At 40.8% G+C, this 26,698-nt stretch overlaps 1 protein-coding gene across 13 annotated transcripts in view; it reads right to left on the reverse strand.

The window, feature by feature from the left end:
- ENOX1 (ecto-NOX disulfide-thiol exchanger 1) overlaps positions 1-26,698 on the reverse strand; it is a 478,832-nt gene that overhangs the window by 163,108 nt on the left and 289,026 nt on the right. For 10 of the 13 annotated variants that reach the window (XM_083168947.1, XM_083168950.1, XM_083168942.1 and 7 more), the window contains 2 exons: positions 4,497-4,637; positions 1,863-2,000 (listed from right to left, as the gene is read on the reverse strand). In XM_083168947.1, the coding sequence (XP_083025073.1) occupies positions 1,863-2,000; positions 4,497-4,590 (232 nt within the window). In that variant the 5' untranslated portion in view covers positions 4,591-4,637. Of the gene's footprint in view, positions 1-1,862; positions 2,001-3,962; positions 4,075-4,496; positions 4,638-26,698 lie in introns of those variants that run through there. The other 3 variants (XM_083168955.1, XM_083168954.1, XM_083168953.1) reach the window with 3 other exon arrangements.

Raw genomic sequence — 26,698 nt, forward strand, 5'->3', positions numbered from 1 at the left:
ACCATCATCCTGGTGTGTACCGGGCATAACTGTAACATAACTGTGTAATGTTGTTAAACAAGCATTTAGGGTCTAAAGTGTGCGCTTGCATGGTTGTTACATATATCTATATTTCCCACTTCCCACTTTTAACTCCCCTTCAGGGTCTTCAGGTTCTGAAAGTCAGCAAGAGTTATATGGAAATTTGTACATGACATGTGCGTCATACACCATGGCTGCCAATATAGCAGAAGCAGACCCACATATAAACTTGTTTTTTTTTTAATTGATAAAAAGAAAGTTATTCTATCCATCTCCCACTGGTCCTTAGCAATAGATAGCTTAAGAGTGCTCAGCAGGTAACACAGGGACTGTAAAACGGTTAATTAACAGGTCTGCTTTACTGCATGTACTCCAGATGACTACTGTACACACACACCCTTATGTGCTCATGTTAAAAGAAACACACATCATCAGTTCATGATATATATATTTAACAAGAGCACATAAGGGTGTGTGTACAGCAGCATATATATATATATATATATATATATATATATATATATATATATATATATATATACTGTAGGAACCTGCTGTGTGGTCTATGCTGTGCCTTACTATTGGATGCCCATGTTGATCAGCTCCTGATGAAGGTCCCTAGATGGACTGAAACGCTACGTAACGTTGAGTATACCATGATACTTTATTCCTGATGATTTATCAAATACACAGCTGATTTTATCTTGCATTTAAAAAAAACCTGGAGAGTGCGTCCTTTTTTTCGTATATATATATATATATATATATATATATATATATATGTGTGTGTAGCTGGGAGATTAGTTTCCTGACACCATATGAATAAATCTCTTGATATTTCTAACACTAGTTATCACTCAGCAAAGCACAGTTCCTGCTCGGGATCATCCCTGCTACAGTCTAAGAAATATTTCTGAGAAAAAGCAGTCAGCGTGACCTTGTTATACTTTCCTATACTGAATAATAGAATTATGGTGCATAATAAAACGTTCAAGGACAGCCTTTAAGTATTGATAGTACAATGCTATGGATGTAATTTGAAGTTTCAGGTTGAAATAAAACCTACTGTACCTTGCACAGTAAACCATTATTAATATTACACTACAGTATATTATACAACACATTGCTGGTACTGTGTTGTCCATATAGAAGCTAGCTGCTACCCTAAGGGATATATATATATATATATATATATCCATCTCCTGCATATGGCCAGATTAGCTCATCCCATGAGGCATGCTTCACTGTATATATCACTGTGGCAAGACACAGATGAAGGTACAGTACAGATACCGAAGCCCGCTTCATACTGCACAATGTTGAGTTATAATATATGTTCCAGGACCAGAGCTATCATTCCCTAAACAATTTACTAGCGATATGATGAGAAAATGTAGCTAACATGCACAGATGCATCATATGGCAGCTAATTAGGAAAAGAATGTGAGCCTTTCTCTGCAAAGCATGGGCTTTATTCTAATCCCTTGTTATCTTGTATGTGCTTTCCCGGCAGCACACAGAGCTCAGTGCTCCAGCTCCTGGCAGGAAGTTTCAGCCAATGGCCAGGAATCTCCTCTGACAGCCTACCTAGAAACGCTCCTATAAAGAACTGATCACTGTCCTTATATCCTCCCTCCCCGGCAGCTAACTAGTCAGGGCATATGGACAATTTTTTCATAACACAGTGCCCTGAAGGAATGCATCAGAGTCTATGGACTGTTTCACCACAGGCAGTGTTTATTGTGACACTGTATCCAAGCAATGAGTGTGTCTCTGCAGAGCCTAGTACAATTGTGTGTTACCTACAATAGGACAGCCATGGCATTAATAGGATCTCTTACCTGAAACCAGCTGCTGGCCAGCAAGACCAACAGGGACCATCCCAAGATTGTTCATGGCGGTGGCCCAGGCCGTTGGGTCTGTCACCGACATCGTGAGGTGTCTGGCGTCTATAGAAATACTTCCCACAGCATCAGCTGCTGCACAAAGAAAAACACAATTAGTTACCAGGCTCTTCAGAGACTGAAAATAATCGTTTTTATTCAGTGGTCTGAGGTGTAAATGTTTTTTTTTTAACACATACAAATACCATACACAGTAGCATAGTACTATTATCTCACAATGAAAAACTGCCTATGATAGAGAACAACAAGACTGAGCAAATAATACTTTATGTTACATGTGTATAAGTAAAATGAAGTAAAGGCTATTTTGATAGCAACCAACCAGTTATACCATATAAAGCTTCAAAAGAGGAATATGCCAGATGTACAGTTCTGTGTCTGTTCATGATCGATCCTGCATTTCTAATCAGTGGTGCATAGGTACATATCGGTGGTGAGCATTACTGCTGGTAGTACTGGGACCGTGGGCTTCAATCTCTCCAGAGTTCTACCTGTGTGAAGTCTCCTTAAGCTTGTGGGAGGTTTTTCCGGGTGCTCTGGTTTCTTCCCATAAGCCAAAGATAAACTGAACGGGTAATTGATTTGTAACTAAATTATCGGTACTTGTTTTCTAGCACGGCGCCCAGATTTTCTACATACGGCACCGCAGGGATGCAATTTTCTGCTTTTTTTTCCATTTTACACCGCAATATCGCATTGCATGTCCCGCAAAATCGCATGCGATTTTATAGGGTGTGTGATGCCATGACATGAGGTATATAATAATATGATTGTATGTCCCAAAAATAGATTTAACGCACCCCCCCACTATCCACATCACCCCGAAGCGTGGTGAGTGCAGCGAGCCCCGCGAGGGGCGGTGGAACGCGCCCTCCGACTTTTTCATTCCCCCACCATCCACGTTGGTGTGGAGTTGATTTTAGCATGGCGAGCACGACGGATTACTTTACACATATTCCGCGTCCGCTCGCCACGCTTCGGGCTCGGTGGCTCGCCACACTATATAAAATCAACTCCAAGTCGACGTGGATAGTGGGGGAATGAAAAAGTCGGAGGACGCCTATACACACCCTACAAAATCACATGCGATCGCATGCAATTTTGCGGCAGATGCGATGGCCCGAGGCTGAGAAAGCAGTGAATAAATTACAAAGGAAAATCGCATAAAATGGCCCATGCGATGCGATTTCACTACACAGAATAGCCCACTAAGCATATTGCTTAGTGGGCGTCGTGCTAGGAAACAAGTACCAAATTATCCATGTACGCAGCGGTTTGTGCTATGGAAATTAGATTTTATACTGACAGGATGAATATACAAAAGCAATCAATGCAAGAAATCAGGACACTCCCCATACTCCACCTCTGCCTGGGAAACTTTCAGACTAGCCTTGCCTACCAAAGAAAACATACAGGTACTTGGTCCCTTAAAAAAAAACAAAAAAAAAACGAATCTATATATATCACTCCACGGAAAAAAAAAAATTGCTTTATAGGTATCCCAAACTTTCGGGGGGAGTGGATACCCCTTTATCAAGGTGCACATGTTTTTGTTTTGTTTTCCTATTTGAATAAGAAAATATCATATATTGTAAATGACTTTCCAAGTAAAATACATATATTTTTAAAGATAACATTGCTCCTTGTTTAAGAAGTGAAGAGTACAAAGCAAAAGTGTATACTATGCAGATATAGGATATAGTGTTGATTCTAGCACCCGCTATCTTTAAAAACCCATGTAGTACACCTGGTACCTGCCTGGGGTGTCGCGGTCTGCTGTGGTGTTTCTAGCACAGGTCTGGTTTGCATATTAGTGGTGATATACAGACCACACTGTGCTAGAAACACTACAACAGACAGTGACAGCCCAGGCAGGGAAGAGAAACTGCATGGGTTTTTAAAGATAGCGGGTGCTAGAATCAACACTATATCCTATATCTGGATTGTATACACTTTTGCTTTGTACTCTTCACTTCAAAAATAGCGGGTGCTAGAATGAACACTACGATAAAATATGCAATTGTATGTGAGCCTCACCTTATCCACAAATCTCCGGCAGATTTGTAGATGGTAAAAGAACTGGCACATCTGTGGCAATATATATATATATATATATATATATATATTTTCTTGACTTAAAAGCTGTGCACTAGGGAGAAGATAAAGTTGAGAGATATAAAATACCAGCCAACCAGGTTTTTTTCTAAACGCAGCCAGTAATTTTTCAAACGCAGCCAGACATAAAAAAGAGGGGTTGGCAGTGTTACTAAATTGCCGATATAAGATCAAGCTTAAGGGTGAGGTCACTTTCCAGCTATAATGTAAATCTGATTTTGACAATGGGGTAAAAGTTAACTAATCAAAATTCTTTCAAGTGGCTCGTGAAAATAGCACCTTGCAGAAATATTGTCTATTTTCTATAGGACTTTGAAAGCTGAAAATTAACATTTGCATTGCAGAAAATCTTTAAAAGCTTAAGCATGATCAATGGTATTCCCTAGCTAATTGTGGGCAAATGAGTCTAGCTACAGTATAAGCAAGCTCATTGTGTAACTCAGTGGGGCTTCTTACCTGTAGCCATTGTTTTTGCAGGGTCTATTTGCAGCTGCTCAGTGCTTTCAACTATGGATATAGCTCTTAGTGCATCGTTATCACTTTGAGACATGAAAGTCTTTTTGTTAATTAAGGAATCCACAATCAACTCGTTCAGTTCTAAAAAGAAAAATAAATAACAGAATTATTTTAAAATGTGAGAGGGAAAAAACATTACAACAGTAAGTACATAAAATCAGAATACAGGAAAAATACATTGTTTAACTGTCTACATGGGCTATCTATGTACTGTACATGCCTTGCTAAATCATCAGGTGCATTTGATGGTCAGCATGGTAAGGATTGTACTGCTACAACCTGACATTTCTAGCTATATCAATTGTTAGCGCTATTAGGGGCTATTGTTTGCTTCGAATACAAAAGCACAGATAGAATGTTAAGGGATGATTGGGTCTGATTAATATGCAATAAATATAACTGGTTAAAATAGGGTCTTATTAATATGCAGTATATTTAGGTAAAAATAATTGAAAATAAAACTGTATAATAATTAGACACTATTAGCACTGTAACTGTTCTCTGTATTTGTACACGTCTTTGACAGGAGTTTTCTGCCCTCTCCTGTCCTGCAGAGCTGCTGAACAGCCTCTTCTGTTGACTACAGCATACTGACAGATTTGTGCAGACCTTTTCATTGACATTACAAACAGTGGGCCTTATTCTAGTTCACTCTTAGAGGCAAAGTCCATCTAAAATGGACAAAACAATGTGCACTGCAGGGGGGTAGATGTAACAAGGTGCAGATAGCATTATATTTGGGTGGGGCTTTTCTTCAAAGTGAGATCTATATCGCAGTGTAAAAATAAAGCAGTTAGTATTTTACGTGCACAGAAACAAAATAATTCACCCAAATCTAATTCTATCTGCACCTGTTACATCTGCCCCCCCCCCCCCCCCTGCAGTGCACATTGTTTAGTCCATCTGAGAAGGAATTGGCCTCTAAGAGTGAACTAAAATAAGGCCCAGTGTGCAATCACATGTTGGGTCTCCTGCCTAATGAGATCTTTCTCAAGGACTGACAAAAATAAGCTGTTGTGCTGCCATGACATAAAGACTTCTATGGAAAGAGAGAGCTTCGATTAAAGGGTAAAATGAGAAATAAAGGCCATGGTACAAGAAGCATGCCAAGCAGCATTTCATGACACACAACACAATGAATAGTCAATGTGTTTGTAATAATCGCTCCATGCACTTCTGCCAGGAATCTGACTGTCTCATTTTGTAATTCTTCCCAGAATGGGCTCAAATTTAAGTTTGCTGAATGCATGAAATTACAACTTCATCTAAAATATATAATAGCCATATACTGATAATTATTGTAAATCACACAAACAACTCACAATTTCTGGCTTCTAGTTTTAATGGAGAATAATTTTACCCAGCATAAATCAGATTGTGGAGCATAATACAATTACCAGGGACAACTCACATGATACAAGGCATGATGCATGCCACAAAACAAAACAAAAAGAATGCAATAAAAAAAAAATCAACAAATATTTTAGATGCTGTTTGAACACTAATGAAGTCATAAAAGCTCAGGGCATAATATACAGGAAATAAATGGAACTTCTACCCAATACCACACAGATTTAAAATTGATCAATTCTGTGAATGCGTTTCATACTCCTAATCATTTGTTTATGAGCTCATGTTTTTTTTTAACTTGATTAACGTGAAACAACATGATGAAGATGCAAATTAGATAATCTTGGGAACCCTCTAATTTAGCTGAGGCCGTTATTGGTAGACTATCTGCAAATCGTTATGCCCCAATAGGGACTTTAACGCAGGACATGGAATCGGTTATCCAAAATGTTTACAATTAAGAAATTTAGGGCTTTGAGTGTAAAAGATGGGATGTGGTCAGGATCCTAACAGTCAGAATACTGCCGCAAAATCTCAACAATAAGTACTGGGTCAGGCATGGGGGAATAGGGTTAAAAGGCAGGGAGGGGGTGGTAGGTTTAGGCTGTGGTAGGGTTAAAATATATACCAGGATCCAATGAGATTTTGACCATTTGGATGCCGTTGCCAAAATTCTATTATAGTAATTATTTTACCTATTTTTTCAGAACAGTTGGTATAAAGGGTTTGCTCATATGTACTCCTTAAATGGACCTCGGGTCTGTAGTTTCCTGTAAAGAAACCTCCTTCTCAATGCACTTTATTGCGGTGTCTTGGGCAGAAATTGTTTGGTGTAGCCAGTCCATGCAGCATTAGTACAATAAGTACAGGATAAAAAACGGAACTTTGGTTTTGTTTCAATCACTGTGTGTCTTTAAGATTCTTAGTGCTAATAAGCAAGACAATAACGTCCTGATTTAATGCACAATTACATTTTTATTTTAATACCTTTTTTATTTAATAAAGCAATAAAAAACACAAGTACATACCCCCCTGTTCAGAGGTGCAAGTGCAACTGAAATTTTATTTGCAGTGGACATATTACGTACAGAAATGCACACTGCCGGCATCTAACTTCTGCAGCTCATGTACATAAGGGGAAAAGTCAGGAATATTGGGTGCACATCGGTCCTGTGACAAACCCTATGCTGAAATCCTGGGGATGCAAGTGAATTTGTAGTGGCTTAACACCACTATGTACAGTACAGTACAAATCTTATGCTCTTTTCCTCATCCCATATGACTAATGCTGGCCATACTTCAGACCAACTTTCCTCCAACCATCCAACTAGTTGGTTGGATGGAATAAAAACCTGGTACTGGATAGGAGCAAATGCAATTTGTAATGAAGTAATTTGTTTCCCAAATCTGAAAGTGGACAACTGTCACTCAGACAATTATTTCATTTACACAATTTCACTGAATGTTTTTGTACATTCTCCAGAGTTTGTGAGAAAATTGCTTACTGGCATTTGACTCCATACAGTACCAGATTTTCAGTCCAACCAACCAACTGGTTGGATGAAAGTTGGTCTAGTGCAGTGGTCAAGGAACTCGGTCCTTATTACCCCACGCAGTGCATGTTTTGCAGGTCTCCTCACAGAATCACAAGTGAAATAATTATCTCCACCTGCGGACCTTATAATATGTGTCGGAGTAATTTGTACACCTGTGCACCTGCTGGGTTACCAGCAAAACATGCACTGTGCGGGGTAATGAGGACCGAGTTCCCTGACCACTGGTCTAGTGTATGGCCAGCATGACTCATTTTCTTTCATAGCCACTTTAAAGAATTAAAGTTGCTTTAAAATGTAATATCTCATTAACTGTCCTCCCTTCTGAAGTCAATACCTCATGGTCAATGATTGCTTTCCAAATTTCAACAAATTTCATAAAAAATCCAGCAAATGTCCACAAAGAACAGCTGAACTAATACAAACGTTCTTAGGTGAAGATTCCATTCCCACATACTGTACACAAGGACATCATCAGCGTTAAATCAGAATGACAACGGTCACACCTTGAGAAATGCACACCCTTGATAGAATTATTAACACATGCAGGTAGCTATCTATATACTTTAGTCAACTTGTAACAATAGATAAAGAGCTTACAAGAATGGATTACTTCTTCTAAATCAAAGCTTCATTCACTGTACACAAATATGGCTTTAATGATTCCTCACTGAGACAATCTTTGTAAAAAATCTTTCAGATAAAGCATATTATGAGTGAAGCATTGCCTAAATATGTATATATTCCATTACAGACACAGCAGGAAAATTTCCACAAGTTACAAATTAAATGGCATTGCCTACTGATGGAGTACATTAATCTGGAAATTTGCCCAATAAGCTTTATTTAAATTCCTGTGAATAATAGCCCAGCACTCATAGATGTTATACAGTAAAGTAATAACTAAATGTATTACTACAATCAGATTATTTTGAGCATAGATTAAAGAGCAGCTTGAAAGTTGCAAACATGTAAATACAAATGTTATTGGTGGGTGAGACAGTCCAGAGTTACAAGCTTTAAAAGAGTCGTCGTTTACTCAAAGGGAGTGCTCATGGGTGGAGTTTAGGCTAATTAGGACTTATTTTCTGTCTAAATGATTGGAGATCTTTCTAAAGTAATGGATTTAGGGCAGGCCAACAGTGCCTAGTGCAACATTGATATTAATAGACTGTGTACCCATACTTGTGAGAAATACAGGTATAACTTCACCACCCACAATAGTGCGTTCACAATGGCCATGCCCCCACACAGCCTCCTTCCGTGTTTTAGTGTAATTATCGCAAACTATACCTCAATCGTGAGTGCTATATGTGTGTCCCTACAGATGTGTCCTCTTTAATCGAGATGTGTCTTAAGATGGGTACACACAAAAAGATTTCTGCCCAATCTGTCTGGTGGCAACAAAAATCTGGAATATATATGAGCAAATTACAATCAACGGTACTTGTTTCCTAGCACGGCCACAATCTTGTCCATCGTGTATCTTTAAGTTAAGGTACACGATGGACGCGATGGACCCGATTTCCTTTGAAATCAGGTCCATTTTGCCGGCAAAGGCAAAATCTGGTCCATCGCGTCGGTCGTGTGCATTAACATGGCACGCGACGCGATGGACCCGATTTTGCCATAGGCTTCAATGTTAAAATAAGGCAATTTTGAAGTCTAGATTTAGACGTCTAAATTCAGACTCCCTGCAGTCCTGCGCACCGCTGACAACCCGGCAATTTACACTCCTCCGGCAATTTAGAAGTCTAGATTTAGACGTCTAAATCCAGACTCCCTGCAAACCGCTAAGATGGGGGCATCTAAATTTAGTAGGGTCTAGGGGTACACTATTAAACCTGTTCACAATGACACTAGTCAACGCAACAGCTGTCGACCTTGATAATTCCACTATCCACACCAACCCGAAGCGTGGCGAGCACAGCGAGCCCGCGAGGGGCAGCGGTACGCGTCCTACGACCTTTTCATACCACCACTATCCACGTCGGCGTGGAGTTGATTTTATAAAGTGTGGCGAGCGCAGCGAGCCACCGAGCCCGAAGCGCGGCGAGCCCCGCGAGGGGACACGGATACCTTCACAGGTATCCGCCTCCCCTCGTGGGCTTCACAGGTTTTCGCTGTGCTCGCCACGCTTCGGGCTCGGTGGCTCGCTGCGCTCGCCACGCTTCGGGTTGGCGTGGATAGTGGAATTAACAAGGTCGACAGCTGTTACGTCGACTAGTGTCATTGTGAACAGGTTTAACCCCTTCCTGACATTTGACGTACATTTACGTCATGGTCGGGAAGCACTTCCCGACACATGGCGTAAATGTACGTCATGGATTTAAACTGTCACCGCGTCTATAGACGCGGTGACAGTTTCAACATGTCTGCTGTCCCTGACAGCAGACATGTCCGTGCATGCCCAGGGGGGGCTGCGATGCCGCCCCCCCGTCGGCGATCGCTGTGATTGGCTGTTCAGTGTGAACAGCCATTCACAGCGTTTTCCTGTGTCACCGGCGAATAACGTTCGCCGGTGACACGGGATCGGAGGTGATTGGTGCTGTAAAGTACAGCACCAATCACCGCGGGGTGTAAGGGTGACACTGGTGTCACCCCACCTCACCCCGCCCGCCCCCAAAGGCCGTGATTGGTCCGTCGGACCGACGGACCAATCACAGCCATGGAGGGGGGTTTAAACTAACGGTGACTGCACTGCAGACGCCATTCCGGTCTGGAATAGCGTGCAGTGCGGTCACCGTGCCCACCTGCCGCCATATACTGACCAGAACCTTGCTCCATACTTACCTGATCACTGCTTCATCACTGCTTGATCACTGCTTGATCTGTGCTTGTAGTGTGCTGGATGCTTCCTGGATCCTGTTGCTACTTGTGCCTTCCTGTGCTGTGAAATTGTGCTGCTGCAGTGTAATAGCTAGATAGAGAGATAGATAGAGAGATAGAGAGAGATAGAGAGAGAGATAGTGTCAGAGAGTGCTATATTTTGTGCTGCTGCAGTGTGATATAGTTATAGATAGAGAGAGAGAGATAGAGAGAGAGAGATAGATAGAGAGGCCTAGTGACAGAGTGCTATATTTTGTGCTGCTGCAGTGTGATAGTTATAGAGAGATAGAGAGAGATAGAGAGAGAGAGATAGTGACAGATTGTGCTATATATTTTTTATATAACTGACTGCTGCCCCCTCCTTTTGTGCTGATCAGTATAAATTAACTGATCAGCAACTTTTTGGGGGCGCAGGTTTTTTTTTATATATAGATATACCTGTCAGTGCTGCTGCTGCAGTGTCATAGAGTGATAGATAGATAGAGAGAGATAGTGAGAGATAGTGACAGAGAGTGCTAAATTTTGTGTCTGCTGCCCCCGCCTTTTGTGCTGATCACTATATCTGAGGTGATCAGCAACTTTTTTGGGGGTACAGAGGTTTTTTTTTTTTTATATATACCTGTCAGTTGCACTGTCAGTTGCACCAAAGGTTGTGCACCTGCTGCACCTCACTGGTAATCAGTGTCGCATCACTGATCACCTTTTTTTGGTGCTGTGGGGTCTTTTTTTAATTTTTTTTTTACACACACTGTGATTTTGTGGGTGTCCTGTGGCCACTGTGCGCTGATCAGTGACGTACATCACTGATCAGCTTTTTCGGCACAGGGTTGATCTATTTTTTTTTTTTTTTTTTATCAAATTCCTGTTGCCTTTGAGCGCTGTTCAGTGACAGACGTTACTGACCAACATCTGTGCTCAATTTTTGGCGCAGGACCTTTTTTTTTTTTTTTTTTTTAACCCCTTCAATTTTTTATTTTTAACCCCTTCATTTTTTTTTTTTTTTATTGGTATAAAGTATTTTTTTTTTTTCTGCACTACATACACACTACACACTACATACCCCCCGGGTTGAAATAAATTTGGACCCCCCCCTACACTATACACGTGTTGAAACATTTCACTACCAGTAACACAAAAATAAAAATGGCATCCCAAATGTCCTCCCAAATGTCCTCCCAGTCATCCAGGAGAATGTATTCAGTGGAGGAGGCATATGCCATGCTTGCCTCTGACTCTGACACAGCCAGTGATGCAAGCGGGGAATTTGAAGGATTCGTCTTAAGCTCCTCTTCCTCCTCTGGTGATGAGGGACCCCCTCAAAGACGCCCCCGTAGAGCAGCTGAGACCCCCCCCCCAACAATTGATCTCGTATGGACCCCACCACCAGACAATTTTGAGCCCCAGGTTCCTGAGTTTTTGGCCATGCCAGGAATCCAATTTGATTCCACAGGTCTCAGAGAAATTGACTTTTTCAAATTATTTTTCTCTGATGATTTTATAAATTTAATGGTGGACCAAACTAATTTATATGCCCAGCAGTTTATTGCTCAAAACCCCACGTCATCATTTGCTAGGTGGACCCCTGTAGATGCAGTAGAGATGATGACGTTTTGGGGTCTGGTGTTTCATATGGGCATAGTAAAAAAGCCAGAAATTTGGCAATATTGGAGTACAGATGTTCTGTACAGTACTCCATTTTACCGTATGGCCATGACCCGGACTCGATTTGAGACAATTCTTAAATTTATACATTACACCGATAATGCACAGTGCCCACCCAGAGATGATCCCACCTTTGACCGGCTATTCAAAGTCAGGCCGGTCATTGATCATTTCAGTGCCAAATTTGAAGAGGTGTACATCCCTGAAAAATTTATTTGTATCGACGAGTCCCTTATACATTTTAAAGGAAGGGTTAAATTCCGCCAGTACCTTCCCAGTAAGAGGGCAAGGTATGGCATAAAAATGTATAAACTGTGTGAAAGCACCTCAGGGTACACCCACAGGTTTAGGGTTTATGAAGGGAAGGATTCAAGAATTGAACCGCCAGAATGCCCCCCCTCCCTCGTAGGTGTTAGTGGGAAAATTGTCTGGGATTTAGTGCACCCCTTCCTGGATAAAGGTTATCACCTCTATGTGGATAACTTTTACACTAGCATCCCCCTGTTTAAGGCCCTTGGTTCAAGAGGTACAGCAGCTTGCGGTACTGTGCGCAAGAACCAAAGAGGCCTCCCAAAAACGCACATTGCCCAAGTAATGAGAAGGGGTGAAAGCAGGGGAATATGCAACGAAAATATGTTGTTGGTCAAATATAAGGACAAGAGGGATGTCCTTATACTGACAACAATTCACGGAGACAGTACCACCTCCGTCCCTGTACGAGGTACCAGTACCCACACCTCCAAACCTAATTGTATCCTGGATTACAATAGGTACATGGGCGGAGTGGATCTTTCAGATCAGGTACTGAAGCCGTACAGTGCCCTGCGGAAAACAAAAATCTGGTACAAGAAGGTGGCCGTGTATATCATCCAGATGGCACTGTATAACGCTTACGTGCTATTCCGTTCTACCGGCCAGAGGGGGACATTTATGCACTTTCAAGAGGAAGTCATAAAGGGCCTAATATTTGGGAACCAGCAGGCAGAGGGCCCCAGTACTTCTAGTACTGGCCCCCGTATTGTACCAGGGCAGCATTTTCCTGATGAAATCCCCTCCACTGGAAAAAAGGGCAGGACACAAAAAAGGTGCAAAGTTTGCTATAAAAAGGGAATAAGAAAGCAAACTATTTTCCAGTGTGACACTTGCCCCGACAAACCCGGCCTATGTATAAAGGAGTGTTTTAAAATATACCACACATCTATGGAATATTAGGTTCATAATTTCACCGTGCTTCGGGGGTCTTGCTAATGCCACATAGCACCCACCATTCATTCCACCAGAATCTGAGCCGCAAAATCCAAAAATCACTCCTTCCCTTCTGAGTCCTGCCATGCACCCAACTGGTATTTTTTGGTCACATGTGAGGCATTGCCGTACTTGGGAGATATTGGGGCACAGATTTTGGGGTGCTTTTTCTCCTTCATTCCTTGTGAAAATGAAAAATTTTGAGCCAGAACTGCATTTTTGTGTAAAAAAATGTAATTTTTCATGTTCACTGCCCAGTTTTATCAAAATTGGTGAAACCCCTGGGGGTTTGAAATGTACACTATACCCCTAGATGAATTCCCTGAGGGGTGTAGTTTGCAAAATGGGGTCACTTGTGGGGGGGTCCACTGTATTGGTGCTTTGGGGGTCTTGCTAATGCGACATAGCACCCACCATCATTCCACCAGAATTTGTGCTGCAAACTCCAAATATCACTCCTTCCCTTCTGAGTCCTGCCACTTTTTGGTCACACATGAGGCATTGCCGTACTCGGGAGAAATTGGGGCACAGATTTTGGGGTGCTTTGTCTCCTTCATTCCTTCTGAAAATGAAAAATTTTGAGCCAGAACTGCATTTTTGTGTAAAAAAATGTAATTTTTCATTTTCACTGCCCACTTGTATCAAAATTGGTGAAACCCCTGGGGGTTTGAAATGTACACTATACCCCTAGATGAATTCCCTGAGGGGTGTACTTCGCAAAATGGGGTGACTTGTGGGGGGGTTCCACTGTATTGGTGCAACATAGCACCCACCATTCATTCCACCAAAATCTGTGCTGCAAAATCCAAAAATCACTCCTTCCCTTCTGAGTCCTGCCATGCACCCAACTGGTATTTTTTGTTCACATGTGAGGCATTGCCGTACTCTGGAGAAATTGGGGCACAGATTTTGGGGTGCTTTTTCTCCTTCATACCTTCTGAAAATGAAAAATTTTGAGCCAGAACTGCATTTTTGTGTAAAAAAATGTAATTTTTCATGTTCACTGCCCACTTGTATCAAAATTGGTGAAACCCCTGGGGGTTTGAAATGTACACTATACCCCTAGATGAATTCCCTGAGGGGTGTAGTTTGCAAAATGGGGTCACTTGTGGGGGGGTTCCACTGTCTTGGTGCTTGGGGGGTCTTGCTAATGCGACATAGCACCCACCAAAATTCCACCAGAATCTGAGCTGCAAAATCCAAAAATCACTCCTTCCCTTCTGAGTCCTGCCATGCACCCAACTGGTATTTTTTGTTCACATGTGAGGCATTGCCGTACTCGGGAGAAATTGGGGCACAGATTTTGGGGTGCTTTTTCTCCTTCATACCTTCTGAAAATGAAAAATTTTGAGCCAGAACTGCATTTTTGTGTAAAAAAATGTAATTTTTCATTTTCACTGCCCACTTGTATCAAAATTGGTGAAACCCCTGGGGGTTTGAAATGTACACTATACCCCTAGATGAATTCCCTGAGGGGTGTAGTTTGCAAAATGGGGTCACTTGTGGGGGGGTTCCACTGTATTGGTGCTTGGGGGGTCTTGCTAATGCGACATAGCACCCACCAAAATTCCACCAGAATCTGAGCTGCAAAATCCAAAAATCACTCCTTCCCTTCTGAGTCCTGCCATGCACCCAACTGGTATTTTTTGTTCACATGTGAGGCATTGCCGTACTCGGGAGAAATTGGGGCACAGATTTTGGGGTGCTTTTTCTCCTTCATACCTTCTGAAAATGAAAAATTTTGAGCCAGAACTGCATTTTTGTGTAAAAAAATGTAATTTTTCATTTTCACTGCCCACTTGTATCAAAATTGGTGAAACCCCTGGGGGTTTGAAATGTACACTATACCCCTAGATGAATTCCCTGAGGGGTGTAGTTTGCAAAATGGGGTCACTTGTGGGGGGGTTCCACTGTATTGGTGCTTGGGGGGTCTTGCTAATGCGACATAGCACCCACCAAAATTCCACCAGAATCTGAGCTGCAAAATCCAAAAATCACTCCTTCCCTTCTGAGTCCTGCCATGCACCCAACTGGTATTTTTTGTTCACATGTGAGGCATTGCCGTACTCGGGAGAAATTGGGGCACAGATTTTGGGGTGCTTTTTCTCCTTCATACCTTCTGAAAATGAAAAATTTTGAGCCAGAACTGCATTTTTGTGTAAAAAAATGTAATTTTTCATGTTCACTGCCCACTTGTATCAAAATTGGTGAAACCCCTGGGGGTTTGAAATGTACACTATACCCCTAGATGAATTCCCTGAGGGGTGTAGTTTGCAAAATGGGGTCACTTGTGGGGGGGGTTCCACTGTATTGGTGCTTTGGGGGTCTTGCTAATGCGACATAGCACCCACCAAAATTCCACCAGAATCTGAGCTGCAAAATCCAAAAATCACTCCTTCCCTTCTGAGTCCTGCCATGCACCCAACTGGTATTTTTTGGTCACATGTGAGGCATTGCCGTACTCGGGAGAAATTGGGGCACAGATTTTGGGGTGCTTTTTCTCCTTCATACCTTCTGAAAATGAAAAATTTTGAGCCAGAACTGCATTTTTGTGTAAAAAAATGTAATTTTTCATTTTCACTGCCCACTTGTATCAAAATTGGTGAAACCCCTGGGGGTTTGAAATGTACACTATACCCCTAGATGAATTCCCTGAGGGGTGTACTTTGCAAAATGGGGTGACTTGTGGGGGGGTTCCACTGTATTGGTGCAACATAGCACCCACCATTCATTCCACCAAAATCTGTGCTGCAAAATCCAAAAATCACTCCTTCCCTTCTGAGTCCTGCCATGCACCCAACTGGTATTTTTTGTTCACATGTGAGGCATTGCCGTACTCGGGAGAAATTGGGGCACAGATTTTGGGGTGCTTTTTCTCCTTCATACCTTCTGAAAATGAAAAATTTTGAGCCAGAACTGCATTTTTGTGTAAAAAAATGTAATTTTTCATTTTCACTGCCCACTTGTATCAAAATTGGTGAAACCCCTGGGGGTTTGAAATGTACACTATACCCCTAGATGAATTCCCTGAGGGGTGTAGTTTGCAAAATGGGGTCACTTGTGGGGGGGTTCCACTGTATTGGTGCTTGGGGGGTCTTGCTAATGCGACATAGCACCCACCAAAATTCCACCAGAATCTGAGCTGCAAAATCCAAAAATCACTCCTTCCCTTCTGAGTCCTGCCATGCACCCAACTGGTATTTTTTGGTCACATGTGAGGCATTGCGGTACTCGGGAGAAATTGGGGCACAGATTTTGGGGTGCTTTGTCTCCTTCATTCCTTGTGAAAATGAAAAATTTTGAGCCAGAACTGCATTTTTGTGTAAAAAATGTAATTTTTCATTTTCACTGCCCAGTTGTACCACAATTGGTGAAACCCCTGGGGGTTTGAAATGTACACTATACCCCTAGATGAATTCCCTGAGGGGTGTAGTTTGCAAAATGGGGTAACTTGTGGGGGGGTTCCTAAATTTTAGCATCTTATGGTGCCTAGAAACCTACATGGTGCCTAAAAAATAATCTCATAAAAAGGAGGCTCCAAAATCAAGTAGGTGCTCCTTCTATTATGAAGCCTGTGGTTTGGTCAACGTGCACACTAGGGCCACATATAGGATATTTTTGAAAACAAAAGAATTGGGGGAATCAATTTTTAGTCACATTTCTCTAGTAAAATGTACTGTGTTCCTTAGAAAAATGTATTAAAATTGCAAATCTGCAAAAAAAATGAAATTTTGAAATTTCACCTACACTTTGTTTTAATTCCTGTGAAACACCTAAAGGGTTAACAAACTTCCAAAATGCTGTTTTGAATACTGTGAGGGGTGCAGTTTTTGAAATGGCATCATTTATGGGGGTGTCTCACATACAAGTCCCTCAAAGTCATATCAGAACTGAACTGGTCCCTAAAAAAATCAGTGTTTGAAATTTTCTTGAAAATTTGAGAATTTGCTATTCATATTGTAAGCCTCCTAGTGTCCAAAAAAATTAAAAGGAAGTTGAAATAATGATGGAAACATAAAGTAGACATATGGTCTATGTTAGTTATTAACTATTTTGAGTGGTATGATTATTTGTCTCACAAGCAGAAAATGTAACATTTTGCAAATCGCTAAATTTTTTATTTTTTCACGACATTTTGGTATTTTTCACAAAAAAACACAGACTGTATCGACCCAAATTTACCACTAATTTGAAGTACAATGTGTCACGAAAAAACAATCTCAAAATCACTGGGATAAGTAAAAGCAAAAAAAAGTTATCCCCACTTAAGTGAGACATGTCAGATTTGAAAAAAATGGCTCTGTCAGGAACGCAAAAACTAGCTCTATCAGGAAGGGGTTAATAGTGTACCCCTAGACCCTACTAAATTTAGATGCCCCCAACTTAGCGGTTTGCAGGGAGTCTGGATTTAGACATCTAAATCTAGACTTCTAAATTGCAGGAGGAGACTGCAGGGAGTCTGGATTTAGACGTCTAAATCTGGACTTCTAAATTGCCGGAGGAGTGTAAATTGCCGGGTTGTCTGCGGTGCGCAGGACTGCAGGGAGTCTGGATTTAGACATCTAAGTTTAGACTTCTAAATTGCCGGAGGAGTGTAAATTGCCGGGTTGTCAGCGGTGCGCAGGACTGCAGGGAGTCTGAATTTAGACGTCTAAATCTAGACTTCTAAATTGCCGGAGGAGTGTAAATTGTAAATAATCAATGTGAAAATCGGGTCCATCGCGTCGGTCGCGTCGCATGCGATGCGACCGACGCAATTTTTTCCGACACGACCAACCCGATCAAAATCGGTGTGGCCGTGCTAGGAAACAAGTACCCAATCAACATTTGCTCCCAAATGCTGAAAAACAGACAAAAACAATTTGCTTCGAAAAATGTGTTGTATAAAAATTATTTAAACAATTTGTCTGACTGACTATTGTCTGTTTTCCAGTGTTTGGGAGCAAATGTTGATTGTAATTTGCTCATATACATTTCCAGATTTTTGTTCCCACCAGACAGATAATTCTGTAGGTGTGTATCCAGCTTAAGGCGCAATGCAATAAGTTTGATATGGGACACTTGTATATTGTGTGCAGCTGAGTCTCTGAATCTGTACACAAATTGCTACTGTACAATGCAGCAGCTTTTGCATTTTTCCCATAGCAAGTAATGTTGTAAACCATATACAGACTTTGTCCCACACAATATAAAAATTTACTTGCTTCCTAGCAGGACGCCCACTAAGCAAATCGCTTAGTGTGCTATTCTGCGTAGGAAAATCGTATCGCGTACCATCCATAGTGCTGTGCGATGCGATGTCCATGTTAACTGCACAGGAGTGCTTATACAATGAAATATCGCATGGCACCAAATGCTATTCAATGCGATATTTGACTGTACATGCCATGAGATGTGATGGGTGCTTACAATGAGATGTGATGCTATGGGATGTGTGCATAGTATGTGATGTGAACCTGCACCAACGCCATTGTTTAGCGTCATCCCCAGTATTCAAACCACCCTGAAGCGTGGCGAGCGCAGCGATCCCGCGAGGGGTGGCGGAACGCGTCCTCCGACCTTTTCATACATCCACGTCGGCGTGAAGTTGACTTTAGATAGTGTGGCGAGCACAGCGAGCCACGGAGCCCGAAGTGTGGAGTCCTCCGACCTATGAAAAGGTCGGAGGACGCGTTCCGCCGCAGCTCGCCATGCTTCAAGATGACATGGATACTGGGGTTGACGCTAAACAATGGCTTAGGTGCAGGTGCTTACAATTGTAAGCACCCATCACATCATATACTATGCACACATCACAGCACATAGCATCACATCTCAATGTAAGCACCCATCACATACTATGCACACATCCCATAGCATCACATCTCATTGTAAGCACTCATCACATCTCATGGCATGTACAATCAAATATTGCATCGAATCGCATTTGGTGCCATGCGATATTTCATTGTATAAGCACTCCTTTGCAGTTAACATGGACATCGCATACATCGCAGAGCACTACAGATGGTACGCGGTGCGATTTTCCTACGCAGAATAGCAGACTAAGCGATTTGCTTAGTGGGCGCCCTGCTAGGAAACAAGTACCCAACATTTTTATATTGTGTGGGACAAAGTCTGTATATGGTTTACAACATTACTTGCTATGGGAAAAATGCAAAAGCTGCTGCATTGTACAGTAGCACTTTGTGTACAGATTCAGAGACTCAGCTGCACACAATATACAAGTGTCCCATATCAAACTTATCACATTGCATTGTGCCTTAAGCTGGATACACACCTACAGAATTATCTGTCCAATCTGTCTGGTGGGAACAAAAATCTGGAAATGTATATGAATTACAAATCAACATTTGCTCCCAAACACTGGAAAACAGGCAATGGTCCGTCAGACAAATTGTCTGATGTACCCAATCTACATATGCTGGTATTATTATTCAAGCACCATTTTGCAGTTAACCAAGGCTGTTGATTAGGACATAGCCCCTAAGGTATTACCACCATACCTCATTGGCCTGCCCAAACCCCCCAAACTTGGAAGCAAAGCAGTGAAGGGCCAGGGCAGTACCCAGGTGGGTGACCCCTGGAGAAGTCCGGGTGTGGCAAACCCAAATAAGGGTGTCCTTTCCATAAATCAACAGCTTTGGAGCCGCCTACTGCCTAAGCTTGAATTTTTACTGAATCAACTGCACAATGCCTGTGGGGGGACCAATCCCTAATTGATGAACAAGTTAGATGTTATAACCTTTCTTATTTGCTTAATTGTATGTGTTTTTGACATTTAAAAATACTTTTTGGGGGATTTACTCATTTTGCAGCCTATTTATGGTCACTTTGGTTAGTATACCATCGATCATACAGTGCAGTAAATTAAAAACAATGTGTGATACAATATGATCTACAGTATATCAAAATAGATCACAAGATTAATCAAACAACATAAAAAAATACATAATGTAATATGTATTCTTTGTGCCATTCTTTTTTAAGCAAGTCTATATTAAAAGTGATGTTTTAAACTAACTTCATATTCCATTTTTTAAAGGGTGCGCCCACAAAGCGTTTACTTTCTTCTGGTTTGCCTTTTCGCAAACACATGAATAATCCTGCATTTAACTATTGTTATTTAATGCTGGGTGCACCACAAACTCTAAGTACTATAAATTATCAGATTGTAGTTTATGTTGGTTTTTATTTTTGACTTTGATCAAATTTGGCCAGTGCGGGTCCTCCCCTATCTCCCTAAATCATAATCGTATAAACTTTTGCAAATGTACTCAAAAAGTTTTAACAAAATAAAAAAAAATTCTAGAAACTGACATGATAGGATAAATAGTGCAAATGATTTCAGAAAACAAGTCTAAAAATCAAGAGATATCGGAGATATCGCCTAACTATAAATTAAAGCTCTTGCAGCAACAACCCACAGTCCTCTAAGGGGCTGGCATTATGGAGCTATGCGACAGGCTTCGGAAAGCATACTTTAGCTTCATCTACGGTAGCCTGCATGGAAAGGGATGTTCTGATTTCTTTTTTCAGAAAAACAGAACGTGAAGTGTTTATTGCTCAGTTTACTGTTCATTGATGGGATTGTCTCTTATTAGAGTCTGTTCTGGCATCTGGCCATTGAGACTTTGCCCCCAAAACACATTTCAAATCACTGCAATACACAGCAATAAGGTATATCAACAGAATTAGCACTTGCATAGAAGACATAAACCTGTGTATGATAAGGAATAAGGGACCCCATATTGATGGCTAAAACCTTAGCCGGCAGATTGAACAGTCATAAAACAGGTGGTGGAAATGGAATTGAGCACGGAGTAATGCTTAGTATAGTATCATATCAGCCTTGACATTAATGGGTTAAAAGCTTTAGCGAGTTACACTGGGCATATATATATTCAGGGACAAAGGTTATCTCTACCGCTTTTTATAGTGGGGATAACCATATAAAAACGTATTTAGCCAAACTGCGATGTACATTGAAAACAAAAGTGCATTTAACCACGAATACGGTCATATTCATGAAGCTAGCACATTACTATAAAGATGTAGCCACAAGTTACACACATTAATAAGCATTGACAGCAGCATCTATGGAAGGCACAGGGCAGAAACCCAAACACTGGAACTGTAGCAAGCTGAAATACAAGAGTCAACAGTTCAGCACCAATATTAGGCTGATAATATCCTTGCCTGTAGAAATGGTTATGTAGAATTTCAAGTTTTGCCTCTATTTCCATGTGATATAAGGTTTCCATAGATATAATTTTGTGTCCTTACCGAAGATCAGAAATGGGCTTGGATCCATTCTCTCCATCAGGAATTAGAGAAACCCCGAAAATATGTAGTAAATACACCCTACTTGCGCCTTGCAAAGAGCATACTTGGCTATGAAAACCAAAACCTTGCAAGGAAGTCACTCTGTAAGAACGTTCTGCTACGAACCAGTCAAGTATCATTAAGATGCCTTAGTAAATCAGTGACTCATTCGTGTGAACACAGTCAGCCATACCACTCTGTTAGACTAAAGTTACCTTGAAGAAATTACAAAACAGAGAGTAACCAGTGTAAACCAGCAGCAAAGTACCATTTAACATATGTATCTGGAAGGTCACAAACAGTATTCTTGTTACTTTTTAAACAAAAGTGTTGCTAATGAGGTTATTGCAACATAGGAACAATATAATTAACTTCTGGCAATAAATTAATGGTTTAGAAATTCAGTGCCACAATAGGATACCTATTATACAGTCGCAAAAGTCAACTTTAAAGAGAAATCAACAGCACCATATACACACACACATACGGTACAGTATAATATAAATATATATATATATATATATATATATATATATATATACATACACACACACACACACACACACACACACACACACACACACACACACACACATATATATATATATATATATATATACACACACATACATACATATATATACACACATACACACACACACACAGGATGAGTATCCCTTATCCAAAATGCCAAAAACATTTTGGCAAAACTTGCTATTCTGTATTTTGGAATATTTTTATTTTTCAATTCGGTATCTTAAGGTATCTTGCATTTATTATTACATATTCAAACACATCAAAAACATAACATATACACACATATTTTATTTGTGCATTTACTTGTGCATGCCTAGTGATCTAGGATCTAGGAGCTTTGATCCGATGCTCACAGGACTCCGCATCGGATCGGAGCTTAAACATATCCAATTTGCCAGTTTCATCTGATTCATTGTGCCAGATGCGTCGAAAATAGATGAAATTGGGCAAAACTGCACAAGTGTATGGCCAGCTTTAGGTTGTAGAATGTGAATGTATGAAATTGCTGAAATAAACACTGGCATGTCAGTTGCACTAGCCCTACCAGGGAAATCAATCCCTTGCAACTACAGAAATGGCAACTAGATCATCTTTTAATCATTCACCCATAAAAGGTCCTCTAATAATTACAACCATGGGTACAAATATTTGTAAAAGTTTAAAAAAAGAAATCATTTATTAAATTGTAGAGATCTATTTTGTTTGGAAAAATATTTGTTACCATATTTGTATGGGATGCGGTCAAAATCCCAACCGCCGCAATGCCGGAGCTTTGTCCCTCTATGGGTTTCCACGAAGCCAACAGAGGGGAGGGAGAATAAAATAGTGTGCCGAACGTAGCGAGGCACCGGGCCCTCTGCGTGGCGGCAATCCACGCCCCCCCTCTTTTCGGGATGCCGGCGTCAGGATTTCGACCGCCGGGATTTTATACTGATCCCATAAGTATATACACCACTTCAGTGTTAAGGGCAACACGGACGCTGTAATGGTTACCATCACTGCCTCACAGCATTCTCAATATGGGTACGATTGCCACTATGGCCCTAACTCCGGATGCTCTGGTTTCCTCCCACAATCCAAAAAAATATACTGGTAGGTTAATTGGCTCCCAGCAAAAAATAAACCTGCACATGTACATGTGATAGGGAATATAGATTGTAAGTTCAACTGGGGCAGGGACTGATGTGATTGTTCAAATATCATCTGTAAAACACTGCGGCATATGTGTGCACTATATAAAAAAAACTGTTAATACATTTTAGGCAGTGTAAGATCCCTTCTAGCAATCTTTTCCCAAGTACAGTGGAAATGCCTCCTTTTATGTGCCCTATAATCTTTTCTAAAAGATGTTGTACCCAAAAATATGCTCAGTTTTTTCAAAACACTAAACCCTCTTTCCTAAACCAACCTGACAGTCACATACTTGGACAGGTAGGATATCACCAAGTACTACTTCCTAGCTCCTTGCTTTAAAATTAGTGTCAGTACCAGCTTTTGGGGACCATTCATTTACTAATCTCTGCATTGGAACCTACAGAAACCATACATTTTGGCATTACACAACCCATCTCGACAATGTCTGAACTCGATCAAACCAAATGCACTGCTTGGCTTTTGATGACCCTGTCGGGAGATTATTCTATCCAAGTTCTAATTGATAAAGCCTTTACTGACAGTATATATCTACCCTTCACTACTCTTCTATATTCATCTTTACTAGGTTCGTAGTAGAAGTAGCCTCTTTATATTGCTAATGGACCTTAGGGCTCCATTTAACAATGAGATATAACCCCTTTGGCGGTCATTAAAGGGCTTATGTCCTTCCTTCAGTTTTCAACAAGATTACCGCTGTTTGTCACGGTGTCACATGTGACTGTAACAGAGACCAATTACTGCTACTTCAGCTTCAGCAAAGTCTTCCAGACACTGCGGTGTCCTCACCAGGTGAAAAAGTGCATACACAACACAGGAGCCCATTGCTGGCAGCATTAGGCTGCCTACTTCAGAGAGCAGAGACCATCACTGAAGAGGGGGTACGTCCCTGAACCACGCTGGCAAGGGAAGTAATTTTGAATATCAGTGGTATATTCTTTCGTATCACTACAATACTAAATGAAATATGGTGCTGACATTAGTACTGTTCGTTAAATGGGGCCCACTGTTGGGAGTCACTCATTCAGATCCAGATGGGTAACTATCACATCAGCATTCAACCTTCTATTCTAATAGCACATACATAACATGGGATGTCACTTGGTGGCATTACCAATGATTGAACACCTAATGACTGCAATGTACCTATTCTTATTATATCTAAAACTAATATAAGGTTTTATACTAATTATTATAGTATTTACAGTACCTAAGTAATATGTTTGATTACAAATAAACACAATAGATTACAAACTAGGAATCTCAACCTTTTAAAATGTAATTATATACTATAGATAGGCCTACAGTATATAAACATCTACGTATCTTGATTTCCTACCTACAGTAGGCCTATGTTAATCTAGGCACTTAATCAGAAACAAATTCACATGCCAGACAATTGCCAGAACAATTAAACACCTTACAAAGCTCAGACACTCTGTTAAGGTGTTATTTCGGTTAGAAAATGGATATTACACTCTTTACTCCATAACATATTATATCCAATCCAGTAAAAAGCAGATTCTAGATATTCAAGTTGTAGATATCACTGCCATTTTTTACATGTATGAATTCACCAATCCAGTGTACTGCAAAGCCAATCTGTTCAGTAATTTAATATGCTGCTCTGTCAACGGGTCCGGAATGATATGCCGGCGGTCGAAATACCGCCTCCGGAATCCCGACCGCCGCAATGCCGACAAGGGGGCCGTGGCTCGCCCCCCCTTGCGGGCTTGCTGCGCTCGGCACACTATTTTATTCTCCCTCTATGGGTGTTGTGGACACCCATAGAAGGACAAAGTGCCAGCAATGCGGCGGTCGGGATTCCTGTGTCGGTATTTCGACCGCCGGCATCCCCTGTCAACAAGGCCCTCTAATGTAGTGCGGCAGAACCACAGCATAATAGAGATATTTAGCCATGTAGAATTGCTTTTAATACTTGAAAAACTAATTATTTTTACTGTAATAGACAACCTTTAGGGCACTGAAATCTAAGTTTTTGATTAATGTATAGGCATACAATATATGTTACAGTTACATTAAATTGTCCGTTTGAGATGTATATAAAAAATAAAATTAATTTCCAAGTCACCCAGTTTATTAATGCAATCCTGCCAACAACAGTATGTAATGTTATGAGATAATGCTAATCCATGCTTCTACGGTAGATTAAAGAGAAGCTGTCATTTACCAACCACTGGCCAAGACAGAATTACCACTGCTCCCGTGACATTCCTGCAAAATTATAACTACAATACTTAAGTCAATCATTTATATAAACCTGCAAAGTCCATGACTTGACGCCAGTCCCATTTCTTGGTACATTCATATGACAAAAATCTATTTATTTATATAATTTATTATTACAGGATATCATTCCTTAGATGCCTCCCTTCTGGTATCCATTACAACTTAGTGGTAGCAGATTGTCTGGTTACAAGGAAACAAACACATAAGGGACATCACACTGTAAACCATTGCAGAGAACACAATGATGGAGGTCTCCTGCTAATTTGTACTACATGGATAACCTGATTTAGGGTTAATCGAGCAATGTATAGAGTGGCTGTTTAAAGATGTAACATTAAACTAAATAAAAGCACAGACAAAGACCAGCAACAGGGAAACATGTCCAGGTAATTGAAATGTGTGAGCATTTAACTCCTTCTCTTCTAGATAAACCAGCCTTGCATACTGTAGCTTAGAAAACAAGAGAATACATTAAGCACATTTACTGGTGCTAGCATCTAGATTAATCCCCCTGTCACACAGTGTGCATCTGTTATGGAAAGTAAAACAGGAATGGATAATCATTTAAGTCTCGCTGACTAAACATATACATTGGGGCTGATGCAGCCCATGCATTCCAATTTGTCATTTATTCAAGCATAACTGTGTAAAGAATGCTTTTCCATTAAGGAAGAACAAACAGTACCTCCAAGGCTCTTCAATATATTCCCTTACTTACATGTCGAATATATTCTTGTACTTGCAGAACATTTTTTACATTACTGACTAATGCACCTGTTGCTCCACACACGGGACAGGGCCATGAAACCTTAGGCACTCCAGAGATTGAAGCACATGCTCTATGATGGCCAGGTGGTCACTGGCTCGAGTGCCAGAACCATCCACTGATCCTTTGCTTACTCATTACCTAGAAGGTACTGTACCTCGCTGCAGGGAAACGCATATCCTCGGACTGATGCTCCAAGCATAACAACCTTGAGGCTAAATTTAGTGGAGTATATATTGCATGGCCCAGACAGTGCCATCAAATTCAAGTGTTTAACAAGTATAAGTAAACAATCTAAAAAAAAAAAAAAATATATATATATATATATATATATATATATATATATATATATATATATATATATATATATATGGCATAAGATGCACCCGATAGCCTTGTAACCCATCTCTCCTATTTCCTATATGGCGGAGAGTGTTTCAAAAGAAAAGTTGTTGGTTGTTTAAAAGTGCTTA

Source organism: Crinia signifera, chromosome 2 (genome assembly GCF_055691185.1).
Source record: "Crinia signifera chromosome 2, ASM5569118v1, whole genome shotgun sequence".
Lineage (NCBI taxonomy): Eukaryota > Metazoa > Chordata > Amphibia > Anura > Myobatrachidae > Crinia > Crinia signifera.